Source organism: Lissotriton vulgaris, chromosome 1_1, assembly GCF_964263255.1.
Source record: "Lissotriton vulgaris chromosome 1_1, aLisVul1.2, whole genome shotgun sequence".
Classification (NCBI taxonomy): domain Eukaryota; kingdom Metazoa; phylum Chordata; class Amphibia; order Caudata; family Salamandridae; genus Lissotriton; species Lissotriton vulgaris.
In genome coordinates, this window is record NC_141685.1 from 1,332,886,385 (window position 1) to 1,332,900,859 (window position 14,475).

Below are 14,475 nucleotides of genomic sequence, written 5' to 3' on the forward strand. Positions count from 1 at the left end.
GAGGAGGTCTTTATTTCTTTGACCTCTGTGGTTCCCTTTTTTCCCTCAGAATTGTTTTTTCGAATTACCTCAGAACAAGTATTAGGATGTTCGTGTAATTTAAGCGCAGTTATTACTTCTTGGAGAGTAGGGTTGTCTTTTTGCCATAGATTATCCTTTGCTTTTTCGAGAGAAGAACCAAGCATCAATTATAACAAGGATAAGGGTGAACATCAGGCGGGTTCTATGAACCGAAGTGACCAATTAAAATCGGTCTTAGGGGTTACCTTGATAAAATTCCAAGGATGGGAACGGCAAGCTAGAATAGGTGAAGGGTGGGCCGTGGGTCTGCTGCAACTTCGAGGCGTAGAAGTGGTGAGCGGGTTGCGGGAACTGGAAATAACAAGGATAAGAGTGAACATAAGGCGGGTTCTATGAACCGAAGTGACCAATTAAAATCGGTCTTAGGGGTTACCTTGATGAAATTCAAAGGATGGGGACGGCAAGCTAGAATAGGTGAAGGGTGGGCCGTTAGTCTGCTGCAACTCTGAGGATCCGGAAGTGCGGAGCAAGTCGGAGATCAACGTTTTGCTACAGGAGGCTGTGGGATAATTGGAAAGTTAGAGGGGGGCGTTGGGCTGCAATTCAGGGGATAGTAAACCAGGGGGCAACCGTTGTCTTGCTTACCTTGTTAATAGCCGGCGGTATTGCGCCTGTTGCTCCCAAGCACGAAGGCAGGAACAAAGGTCTGCCGGGCTTAGCGTCATAGAAATAGGAATTGGATAGGACACCATGTTTGGTGAGTGCAGAAATTACATAGAAGAGAGACTTCTGTGCAGCTAGAAGCCCGTGTTTGGAAAGGTTTTCACGAATGTAGTGGAAGAGTGGCTAGGGCTGAGGGAGGCAATTGTGAAAAAAATGCCCTGCAATCTGTTATTGTGCAATTAAAAAAACGTTAAGTGAATAGTCGCCGGGCAGGAATTTAGAAAACATAGAAGAACATTGAGTAAATCTAAGTGACTTATTAATTGTCTTCCTGAGTATAAACATTAATATAAACATGATATGGAATATCATTCGTAGATGAGACTAATTAATACGGATTGCTACATAAAAATCCTTACATTGGAATTACATTACATGCAAAGATCAACATGTCCATGGCCTTGCTGACAATGTTGAAAGTATTTTTCCTAAACTTTTCTTGACAGGTTCCCCTGTGTTTTTCTCCCTGTTTCTTATCCTAACAGACACTGTGGGGTATATCAGGCATTTCAATTGTGTAGTCCTGATGATGATCCCTATGTTTAATGAGCTTGGGATCGAAACGTCGTCAACAACTAAATAGTGCCACTGTTTTCCATAGTGTATGATTAATGTGGTCACTATGGTGGTTAGCTTGCTTTCCTGTATGATTAGCTCAAGCTCCCAACGCTCCAGTTTTTGCCTGATATCTTTTATGTTTTGTGTTTAATGTTTCCTCTTCTTTGGTTTACATATCGGATGCAGGATTGCGTCCCGCTGTATCGTTCTCACTTCCATTTTTAAGATATCTTGATTACATTGCACAATAAAAACCTTGTCTGGCTGGACATCGAAAGTTTATAGCACACATCAAGGTCTATATCGTATTTGTTTTTGTACTTGTTTCCTAAGGACCATTGTTCTACAAAATAATTGACATCCGGGATCCTTAGTTACTCTTCTGGGTTCCCTTGTTTGTATAAAATAAGATAAAACTGCAACATATTTTCAGAGGCCGAAAAACAGCAGCATGTGCTTTCAGTAGGGAAGTAGTGAAAACTCTCGAACAGGATGAAAAAATTTAAACAGGCCCGAATAAAAATAAAGTTGCCAATGCTCAGTGATTCTCCATGTAAGCGGTGAAATAAGATGTGAAAGTTAGAATATTGTGGGAGTTCTCCACTCCCAAAGCAAGCTACCTGTTCTACTATTGTTCTACGACTTTTATTTAACATGCCCTGGCTGCCTTTTAATACTGAAAATTTCATCAGAACATGTTTGCAGGTGTTTTAAATAAGAAATCATCTAACCCAGACTAGCAGGGTAAAATCTGAGGTGTTGCGGAACAATAGCAATAAAAGCTAAATTCCCATCACTATTTCTTGTCAGTGAGAACTGTGAGAACGTCGCATGAAGGATAATGTAGTCAGCCCAGACTCCCATGTCTAAGGTCCCAGTAACTTAAATAACCAAACAAATAGTTGAGGCGTGGGCTAAAGGTATGAAAAATACTATGATATAGAACTCAGCAGCAATTACATTAAACAAGCATTTACAATGCAATCGGTCTCACCTTTGGGACCTTATAGGTACTTAGCAATGTAGCACATTAGCCTGGGTGCTGAAGCATCTACTGTTCTTTAACATGGAGGGAAAGTAAGCACCAAACTGCGTGACACGCCAGGTATGGGAACACATGGAGAGAAATATTACCTTTCAGAGGGAAATGGTATAGTCCAAAGCTCTGTTTTTAATATAAATTCAGGGCTTTCATGGGCATATCACTGAAAATACAAGATTTGAAAAAACTATTATTGTCTACGGGTGCTTGTGGAAGACAATTTCTATGGATTGGAATCTAGAGAATGCTAAAGTTACAAAACGAGAAAGGAGAACAAGCACTTAAGCACTTTTTAGGCAGTCGGAGGGCCAGTTTAATTGAGCATTCAGAGACGATAGTCGAAATGAGCTCCATTATCTTGAAAAACTATTTCTTTCTGTTGCAAAATGAGTGCTATCACCAGATAAGGGGGATGGCGATGGGCTCCAGGTTTGCTCCTTCTTATGCCAACCGTTTATGGGTTGCTTTGAGAGGGAGCATGCCTGGAGCCGTGAAGCTGCAGAATGGACAGATTTTATTATTTTCTGGGGTCGTTTTATCGACAGCATTTTACTGCTCTGGAGGGGTACTAAGAATGATCTCAAGAGATATTTTCCGTTTTTAAATCAGAATGATTTCAATGTGACTTTCACAATGAATCATCAAGAGAAAAGAATAGAGTTTTTGGATGTTGAATTATTTGTGGAAGGTGAATCTATCAAGAGCAAGCTCTATAGAAAAAGTACAGCCACAAATTCTATTTTGAGAGCGGATAGTGCTCATCCGGTATCGGTAATTAACGGGATACCGTTCGGAAAAATGATTAGGATCCGCAGAAATTGTAGTACAGAAAGTTGTTTTAAGGAAGAATTGGATAAATTAAAAGGAAGATTGTTAAATAGAGGCTACAAGAAAAGGAATTTAGACAAGGCCACTAATAGAGTCACCCACATCCAAAGAGGCAACACTTTAGTACCTAAGGTTAAATCGGATTCAAAGCAACCACTGGCTTTTGTGACAACATACAATACTCAGAAGGACAGAATTTACAAGGGTCTACCAAAAAATTGGCACATGCTAAAAGGGGTTCCTGGTCTACTTAATATCATTGGGGACAAAACAAAAGTGGTCTACAGAAGGAGCCCCACGATAGGCAACATGATAATGAGGAATTATATAGAGCCACCAAGAGGTACTACTACCGATTGGATGCCTTCACCACCAAAGGGCTTTTTCATTTGTGGGTCCTGCAGTATCTGTAATTTAGGCATGAATCGGATTCAGAAATTTTGCTATAACACTGACAGGTGCTATCAGATTAAGGAGTTTATTAACTGTAACAGCTAGGGGTGATTTACGCGATTATATGTGCCTGTAATAAGGTTTATATTGGAAGTACGAAAAGAAATCTTAAAATCAGGATACAGGAGCACAAACGAGCAATAATGAACCAAGATCCCATATCACCCATTTTTTAACACATAAAAGAGAATCATGGCACAAAGAAAGATTTCAAGTTCCATGGGATGCAGAGAATAGAACCTAGAATTAGGGGTGGGGATTGGTAACTAATGATAAGACAGCAGGAAGCACAGTGGATTAGCCGGTACAGAGCAGTTAAGTTAGGTCTGAACAGTGACTCTGAATTACATTATTTTTTTTAATGATATCGGATTGTTAAAAGTCTATCTGTGGCAAGTTGGAGTTAAAGGAATTGTAGTTCTATGAGCGGTTTTAAATCGGTTAGCATTACAGGATTTCAGGGGACGGGTCAAGAGATATAAAAAATGTGTGAGTGATTGACAGTGTTTTTTTGGGTCGTAGATCAAGATCTTCTATAGGCCTGCAGGAAATCATCATTACGTTTGAGGAACCACACTGGTGAGGTCTCGTTTGAATTGGTACAATTGGAGGGAGTGGAATACAAATAGCGCGTGGGTACATCTACATCCTCGAGATATTCGGGAATAGGAATAATTCTGATGGAAGGTGATAGTTGGATGTTCGATTATGTATTTTTAGTAAGGCGAATATTACGGTAGAATCCAAGTAGAGAAATTAATAGTGTTGCAAATAATGTTAGATAGATTTGGACGGTATATAGCATGTTTTAAAATGAAAGGTCAAGAGATTCGTTCACCATAGTACTTCAGAATCATAGATCAGTAGAGGAAAGTACATGACTTGTTTGTTCAGGAAACGTGAACCCGACGTTTAGTACGCCTTTTCGAGTAAATAGAGGCTGGTTGTATTCACTATGTAGTAAGAACGGTAATTCATTATTAATATACTACATTGCAGGGCACATGCAGATTATGTTGAATACAGATGTAGGTGAGCATTCAAATTAATGTAAATAGTACGTGGTTAAGTCAATAGTTGAATATATTGGATCATTACAGGCGTTACTATTATTCGCCGCAGTTGTTATATAGTCCGGGAGCAAAAGCGGTCGTGACAGGGAACTCACTCAGGAGGATTGTGATTGGTCATAAGAAGTGCAGGACCGGATATGTTTTCTGTCTTTCCGGCGGCATACGCAAAATGTTTTGTTTAACTTTTAACAAACATTGCAGTGCAGTGCTGCTGATGACACGGTATGTAAGACTGTCTATAGAAATAGGAATAATTGCCAACTGAGAGGTCAGGATTATTGAGATAGGTTTACAGACCGAAGATGCTTTAATTCTTTACGGCCGCAGTTGCAAAACATTGGTAAACCTTTGACGCGCACCGCTTAACGGGACGGGTGAGGTCTCGCTATGATTGGCCATCCACTGCATCAGGAAATAAATACACAAATAAACATAAAAATGGGTGCGGACCTTGTAGGAAACCAGGGCTGAGGAATTAGGACCGAGGATTTGCGCTAGGTGATTGGACAATAAGGAATTCAAATAGCCCTGTCTGGAGGTATCGCGAACATATAAAAAAAGAGTGCGGACCTCGCAGGGAACCAGGGCAGAGTAATTAGGACCGAGGATGTGCGCAAGGTGATTGGTTACCAGGGAATTTAAATAGCCCTGCTCTCGACCGGCAATTCACAGCGGGATTTAACGGGCCTAGCGGTCGCGGAGCCAGGACATACCACAGAAGTTTATGGAGGAATAAGGTGAGATTGGGAGCATTGAAGTATAGTTTAAGTAGAGGAATTCAGGAGAAGGGGACCTAAATAGGTGTCTCTTGGTCAATTTCTGGTAATCACTGCAGGAAGACGGATGGTGGGTCTTTTTTCGAGCAGGAGGAGCAGGATTTACCGGGCCTTGCTGTTGTGGAGCAAAGACGCACTAGAGGAGTGAATGGAGGATTAAGGTGGGATTGGGAACATTGTAGTATAGTTTAAGGAGAGAAATTCAGGAGGTACTTTGGAATACCGTTTGTTTGGGCTGCAGTACTGAATAAGTTGGCTACATTACTGAAGATAGAGTAGGAAGGGGACCTGAATAAGTGTCTCTTGGTCGATTTCAGGCAATTACTGCAGTTGCACTGGAACGAAGGAAGACGGATTATAGATCTTTGTAGAGCAGAAACAATAAGAGGTGAGAGAAGTATATTGTGAATGGGATTTTAACTTGGCGGAATTAAGATGAGGAGGGTATTTTGACAAGTGGTTCCTCTCTTTTGTACAATAGGAGATATCTGTTTTAAAAATAATGATCTGTGAAATTTGGACTAAGTGGAAATCGCCAGAAGTAAATGTGGAGAAAGACGGTTGATAGCCTAACAGTAGGTGAGGGAATGATGTATGAATCAAGCAATATTGAAGACTGTAAATTAGGGGTACAAGCACTAATTTCAGGCTTTTTCATATATACTAGGCACTAATCATAAGCACTGGGATTGAGATAAGACTAAGAATTCAGGAGCTACATCGCCCATCATATCACTATGTGGATATAAAATAGAGGTGAGAGGGTTTTATTTGTGAAAGAAAGAAGAATGATGGGGGTGAATAGTGAGTTTCATGTGTATTATTGGGACATTTAAATACATCAGTAAAATATCACGTACCAGGGTTATAGGGCACTATCATTGTTTTCTAGGAGCATGATGGTGTCTAGTTTTAATTAATATGGTCACTACGGTCTAATTCTGAATATGAGGGAATGCCTGGAAACATTTGTACTGTGATACCTGAAATGTTGATGCGGAAAGTTGGATGCCTAGTAAAAAATGATGATACTTTGTGATAAAAAAATTTTTGGATGGTTCCCAGGCAATCTTTGTGTTAATAGATTCCTTATGTAACCTGTGGAATATACAGATTGTCATATAGGCAGGTTCTTGGATTTAATTGATACCCGATATCTTCGGATCTAGTTTGCGCTATATAAAACAAAACAAAAAAGGTATACACTAAAGTATATACAAGAGGTGTTGAATGCTCGACCTAAAAATCAACTATGAAATCACAACTGTGGCTGTATTATTGATAGAGGGAACTGTCCCACTTAGCGCCCACGGTGCAAACACAGGTCTGTGCACCAGGCGAAGAGCAGAGCAGTGCACTGTACCACAGAAAATGCAGTATTCCCAGAGCAGCTGCGAACCCCCGCCTGTACTGAGGACAGCACATTAGTGAAAGGGTGACCAGCTGTGGCGAGGCGCCAGTCCAAATTTCACTGTGCATTGTGACACCCAGTCCTGCATTTCAAAATGAGGCGTGATCGCCCTACAGGTGAGTGCAGTAAGTGCAGGAAGAGGCCTCTGACCTCTTTTCTTCTCTTTCATGAGGGGCGCCTGGAGCGTGTACTGACTGCATACCACCTCTGTGTAGTGCCGGCATCTTTGCCTCTGCACCAGCATTTCCAATACAGCGGGAGCAAAGGATTCATTCTTTTGCATGGGGCCTTACCTCATGCAAAATAGGTGGCATCTTTACCTCTGCACCAGCATTTCCAATACAGCACTGGAGCAAAGGATTCTTTCTTTCGCAAGGGGCCTTACCTCATGCAAAAGAGGCAACATCTTTACCTCTGCACCAGCATTTCCAATACAGCGCAGGAGCAAAAGATTCCTTTATTTGCATGGGGCCTTACCTCATGCAAAAGAGACAGCATCTTTGCCTCTGCAACAGCATTTCCAATACAGCACAGGAGCAAAGGATTCCTTATTTTGCATGGGGCCTTACCTCATGCAAAAGAGGCAGCGTCTTTACCTCTGCACCAGCATTTCCAATACAGCGTGGGAGCAAAGGATTCTTTCTTTTGCATGGGGCCTTACCTCATGCAAAAGAGGCGACATCTTTACCTCTGCACCAGCATTTCCAATACAGCGCAGGAGCAAAAGATTCCTTTATTTGCATGGGGCCTTACCTCATGCAAAAGAGGCAGCGTCTTTACCTCTGCACCAGCATTTCCAATACAGCACAGGAGCAAAGGATTCCTTATTTTGCATGGGGCCTTACCTCATGCAAAAGAGGCAGCGTCTTTACCTCTGCACCAGCATTTCCAATACAGCGTGGGAGCAAAGGATTCTTTCTTTTGCATGGGGCCTTACCTCATGCAAATGAGGCGGCATCTTTGGCTCTGCACCAGAATTTCCAATACAGCACGGGAGCAAAGGATTCCTTCTTTTGCATGGGGCCTTACCTCATGCAAAAGAGGCGACATCTTTACCTCTGCACCAGCATTTCCAATACAGCGCAGGAGCAAAAGATTCCTTTATTTGCATGGGGCCTTACCTCATGCAAAAGAGGCAGCGTCTTTACCTCTGCACCAGCATTTCCAATACAGCGTGGGAGCAAAGGGTTCTTTCTTTTGCATGGGGCCTTACCTCATGCAAATGAGGCGGGATCTTTGGCTCTGCACCAGAATTTCCAATACAGCGCGGGAGCAAAGGATTCCTTCCTTTGCATGGGGCCTTACCTCATGCAAAAAAGGGAATACCTTCTTGAGACTACCCTGGCACACATTTCGTTCGTAAAAACCTTTGGTATCAGCTACAAACGTGAGCAAGATTATCTGGTAAACATTCCATATTGTCTTCCCTAATGCCTTTTGCAATCAGAGCCTGTATTATATACCACGAAAAAGAAACAGTTTGTTTTACTAAATGGCCATAGACAAATTTAACACAACTCCATGTCCTTAAATATTGTGAAAATTACCAACTATAAATAATTACAAGGTACTTATCCCAAAAAAGATTTTACCTGGCAAGAATCAATACCTCCATCTGCATAGCCGGCACAAATCATATTTGATGAAATGGCGCCATTATACCATCCTGGCTTGTTACAAAGAGAAGTAGAGAGGATGTCCACTTGTGCTTCCTGTAAGAGTATTGCTGATGTGCCTATAATAGAACAAGCCATGTTTTATTAATGCACATGTATGCTCTTAGAGCTAAGAGGGTAGCTAAAGCAAAGGGAGTATCCAAGTGTGGAGATCATGACAATGGGGCGACTCAATCATCCTGTAGATTATATTTAGGCTGTCCTGTTTTCAGTTTCTATTTTTGGTAAATTCTGGTGGGGTTTTCAATATCTTAAAAAACAGTTGTTATCAGTGGGTACACATTTTCACAACACTAATTACAACAGAAAAAGTGTTTTTCCGGTGTTTATGGAACGTTTTGCTTTTATCATTCCTTGCTTTCTGCACTGAAAAAAACATGGTATATAGACAGTGTACGTATAGAGTATATGAGGTCCAAAGAGATTTTTGCAAATGAATCTTATTGTAGTACACCATACAATACTTCTTCAGTGAGTCTTTGGTCATGTGCGCTCATGCTTTCCTTCCCATGTAAACTTCTGTGAAAAGGCCCTCTCAGCATTCATAGCCCCTTGGGCTGAGAACCGTCAGCTAAGGTATAGAGTTGGGATGACTCTTTCTTTGATGCCACATAAAGCACAAATTGATAAATATTTGCATTTTAGTTCCTGGGCATAAGAAAACAGTGCACCAGAATGGACTAAAAAGTCAATAGCATCCCTCATTAACTCTGAAGATTTTAAAGATGCTTTCAGCATACCATCTAAAAAGTGGCAAGGATCTCCTACAGGGAATCACTTCAGCTCGGGTATCAATTTTGACAGGTCATCACATAACATTTTTATATACATAGCTGAATCACTACAAATACAAACAAAAATCACTCCAATCTTTGTTAAACTTGGAAAGAACCTTTTTTGCAGTGCATAACAAGTGACACAACGTTCCATGTTTTCCAAAAGTCTGGTGTCACGTTTTCACCACTATCCCAGATGCTTGGTGATATATATACTTGTCACTATACCTTGCATTTAATGTTTAAAGACTGAGGTATTGGAAATTCACTTACTATCAATACTGTCCCCCTAGAAACTATGGTCTGATGTATTAAGGGTTTTTACCCATTCTCTGTGAGTAAATGTGATGACACATTAGGAAAGATTTTTATGAAACTAGCCGTTTTACCTATCAGTGAAAGAATCAAATGCAGCCAAAATATCAAATGTGAGTTTGATATGTCCTGATTCTCTACAGTTTATAAAATAATTAAACTAAACCTAAAACGTGAAACTAAACCCTGCATCTTTAAACCAAAGGCCATAAAACTGAAAAAAGAAAAAGGAAGAAGAAACAATATTTTAGTGGCATCCCTAAAGAACAAAACTCAAGCAGAATAATGTTAGCCAGTCTTTCTTACTACTAGCTTGTATAACAAAGTTACATTTTACTGACCCCTTCAGTAAGAACAAAATGACTCTTTCACTTTCTTTTTCCTTTCTTTGAATGGCATTTAGTTTCTGGTTGTGCAGGTGTTTTTTCAGTGTTTATATGTTTTCACCGGTGAGGGCTATTTTTCTTTCAGTGGGGTTTTATCAGTTATTATAGGTTTAAACCTAAAACCGCACAGCCTAATTATATTCCAGCAACAAGAACCACACCCGGAAAGGAATTTAGCAGCTAAATCTATCAGTGCATCCATCCATCAATATTAGGAGGGCCAGAACGGAAAAACCTATGTTAGTGCTGTAATAGTCTAACATTAATCAACCGTAAATGCCATAGTGAGGAATCTCATTGAATATGCAGTTTGCCATGTAGGAAGTATACCATGCAGGAATTGTCAGTCAGTCAGTCAAAAAACTTTATTCGGTTAATTAAAACCATAAAAGCAGTGCATGATACATAGAATCAGATTAAAAAATACAATTAAACAGGTGTAAAGAATTGATTGCTACTCCTTCTAAGAACACAATAAACACATTCATTAAAAAAAGGGATTGATAGATGTGGGGAACACCTATATCAGCATGTTAGAAGCATTCTCGCCAAGGTTTATACAGAAAGTCAGATTTGATGATTAAGTGGTGCGGCAGCTCTTAGTTTATTCTGTCTGGCGGCTGCTACTAAAAAACAGGCTACACCATATGCAACCAGCACCGAGTTCAACATCTGGAGGTATAATAATGCTGGCCGTACCTGGACGAAATTCAAAGGTTTCAAGATGGGAACAAGAAATTTTTTCCGCGGCACCAGGTAGTGCTCACAGAACATGACCAGGTGCAGAGTGTCCTGTGTTGAAAAACACATGTACAAGGGGGAACATTTCTGGGGTACCCCATTCTGTGTACGAGCCAAGGATAAGATGGATCAAATTGAATCTGAACCTTATGAGCAGGAAGCGATGGTAAGGCTTTGTGACATATTTTAAATAGGGTTCCATAGCTGTAGTTGTGGAAAGTTGAAAAAGTAATCTCACCGTAGGTTTACTGAGTTCAACCGATTCTCTTTCGCATTCCAACAAAGTCCGAAAGTGCTGCTTCACCCACTTTACATCCTCTTTTTTGAGATTTTGCGGTAGAGAGTACATTTCCAGGCGCCCTAGCCTCGCACATGCCGCTCTAACATATGCCAGCCATGGTATAGTGTGAGCTTTGTCCAGAGATATACAATCTTTAAGGATGCAATGATTCAAGCTGATTTCCTCATTTGTCCAGGTTTTAATCCAGCAAAGTACTGGGGACATTTTTAGAAGATCAGAGACATATCCCATGCCTATTTCATTATGGATTGAATGTGTGGGAGAAGATTTCGGGAGTGTCAGCAGGGCCCGTATAAAATTGTTTTCAGCGATTTGTATGCCTGGAGTTGGGACATAGCCCCAAATGTCTGCCCCATAGGATGCGATTGCCACGCATTTGGCTCTATAGATCCTGGTCATGGCTTCCATAGGTTTCGAGCCCAATCTTTTGGAGAAGCTCAGAAGTGCTGTGGTGGATCTAATAACTCAGTTTTCCTTAAGTTTCATTTGTGGCTTCCAAGTTCCTCTCTCGTCAAAAGTGACGCCCAGGTAGCAGAAGGAGGGCACCCTCGAAATTGGTGAGTTGTTAGAGCTGAAGGATCTAATCTTCATATTTTTCTTTCGAGAGCCTACGACCATAACATGGGATTTGGCAGTGTTAATTTTTAGGTCGAGGGCTTCCATGAAGAGGCCGAAATGGTCCAAAAGTCTTTGCAGACCTATACCAGTCCACGCTATAAGAACAGCGTCATCCGCGTATAGGAGGACCGGGATAGGTAGCCCCCCCATACGCGGGATGTCCAGGGTGGCTGGGTTCAAAGATTTCCCCAAGGCATTGATGTACAGTGTAAAGAGGAGAGGGGCCAGGATGCACCCTTGTCTGACCCCTCTCCCTGATCTAAACTTTGCTGTACACCTTCCATCCCTCGTTGCCCTAACAGACGCAAACAAATTTAAATGAAGGTCATGCAAAGAGCTAACCAAGGTAGTGTCCAAACCCAAATTTCGTAAGATAGACCATAGTTTTGAACGATTGACCAAATCAAAAGCGGAAGATAAATCCATAAACCCCAAATAAAGAAGCCCCCCCTTCACCACAGTATATTTGCTAATGATTAGATGAAGGTTCAAGCATTGGTCGATTGTCCCTCTGTGTGCCCTGAAGCCGTACTGCAAATCTGAAAGGATCCCGCTCTCCTCCAGCCAATCCCCCATTCTGTGCAAGATGACTCTGCCTAAGATCTTGACGGCAGAGTCCAACAGGGAGATAGGTCTATAGCAGGCCGGGTCCGCCCTATTCCCTTTCTTGAATATAGGCACAATTATAGAGGTGGACCAAGAAGGTGGGAAGCCAGCTGTGGGAATCGCATTAAAAACGTTGGTTAAAATCTTTGACCAAAATTGTGGGTACTGTATGTAGAGATCTGCGGGTACCCCGTCGGGTCCTGGGGCCTTGTGTTTACTGGTATCTCTAATCGCCCTTTCGACTTCCATGGTGTTAAAATCCATAACCAAGTTTGAGTGGTCATGGGTATTGGCAGGTGAGGCAGGGACTGTAGATTCATAGATTTTGCCAAAATGGGCTAGCCATCTGTTGTCCTCTATGACACAGTCTAAATCCGATGTCCCGTTATCAGAAAAAAAGGGCTGATTTACAAAGGCCCAAAACTTTTTACTGTCTCTCAGCACATCCACAGATAAAAGGCTATTCCAAGCTTCCTCCTTAATTTGGGGTTTGCGCTTTTGGACTACGGTTTTATATTCCTTCCTTAGCTTGGCCACTATTGACCTGTCTCTGGGTTTTTGTTTAATGGCTTTCAGCAGGGCACTATGTATCCTCGAGCATTCCTTGTTGAACCATTTATGAGTCTTTGTTATCCCTTGCCCAACTGGCCTTCTTTCCAAGTTCTTGCTGATCCTTGAACAAATCTCCTCATATGCGACCAAAACCTTGGGGCCCTCGGCAGTTGGGTCCAAACACACTGCCATATTGGCCTCAGACTCTTGGGCGAGTGAATGAAAGAATTCGTCTGGGACAATCATCTCCCATTTTAGGCGCCTTCCCTGATCTTTAGACTTCAGATCCTTTGGAGCTGCCACGCTTAGCGGACTGCCGGTACGGAAGCAGTTTAGGTCCAAGGTCAGGAGGACAGGATAATGATCACTTGAGATAAGATCGACCACACTGTACTCACGTGCCTTTGCCAGGGCCCCATTTGAAACAAAAATATAGTCTATAACAGTGTTGGCATCTCTCCCAACAAAGGTTGGGGCTCTAGGCTCGCTAATTCCTTGGTCAAATTCGTAGAGGTTTAGATTAGCTAGAAGGGACTCTAGGTACTCGCCTTCGGTTGTATGCTCGAAATGAGGAATGGCTTCAGATGGTATGCCCCCATATCTATCGTTAAAACAACCTCCCTCACAGGGGTGAATGTTAAAATCCCCCAGAATAACCAGTTCTGGGAGGGTAGTGCAATCAAGCCTATAGGCTGACAAAAAATTTAACAAAGAAATCAAATGTTCGTTTACAGTGGCGGACTCCTTTGAATTATAGAAATTAATCAACAGAAAAGTCTTTGAGTTAGGGAGGGTCCACTCCACCGCAAGCGTATTAGTTAATGCGGTATCTAATTTTTTGAAAGCCCCTGCTAGATCCAGAGAACACAATGTGAGTAAACCACCCTTTGCTCTCCCTCTTACACCTGGTACTGCCGGAATGGAAAAGCTACAGAAACCGTCCAGGGAGAAACTGGGTGTGGTATCCCACGTTTCTTGAAGTCCTAGAATGTGATGTTGTTTAATAAAACTTTGCCATGTTGGGTCTAAAGCCTTTGCATTTAATCCTGCCACATTCCAGGTAAGGACTTTACAGAGTGCTAAGTCTGTATAAGGGGCAATCGATGTACCCACGCCCCGAATCTCTCTCATCATCAGGCTAGTTCCGGGTGTGGGGGATGAATCTACTATGTTCAGGTCCACTATGGCGACATCTTTGCGAGGACGGGTTGGATTAGCACAGACGCTCCGTTCCCCAGGCGAGCCCTGAGTATGTCAGTCCACCCAATCTGTAGTTGACAGACAATCAAAGCGATTTGCTATAGGGAAATGCAAGGGATTAGAGGGGCCATTTAGCGGCTGCTGGTAGTAAAAGGGATGGATGAGATGGGAACCATGAAAGGGGCCACCTTTGCGTGGTCTACCTCCTCTAGGCCCCACCAAATTCCATCCCCCATCCCAGCCCTCCTCCCTGGCAGGGGGTTGTATGTCCCAGGGGAAGTTAAGCCTCTGTCTAGGAATGCGATCGTGTGAACCTTTAAGCCAGCCCCAGCGGTTATCCGCTTGATTGTGGGGAAGATAGAAATACGAAAGAGGTCTGGCGGTCACCGTACTCGCCTGGTATCTTGGGGCCCTGCTAT

The 14,475-nt window shown here is 42.1% G+C and overlaps 1 protein-coding gene across 1 annotated transcript in view; it reads right to left on the minus strand.

The window, feature by feature from the left end:
• Nucleotides 1-14,475, minus strand: part of LOC147749118 (transmembrane protease serine 12-like) — a 427,409-nt gene that overhangs the window by 127,231 nt on the left and 285,703 nt on the right. Inside the window, exon 3 of the mRNA XM_086966340.1 lies at nucleotides 8,478-8,620. Within this exon, the coding sequence (XP_086822466.1) occupies nucleotides 8,478-8,620 (143 nt within the window). The remainder of the gene's footprint in view (nucleotides 1-8,477; nucleotides 8,621-14,475) is intronic.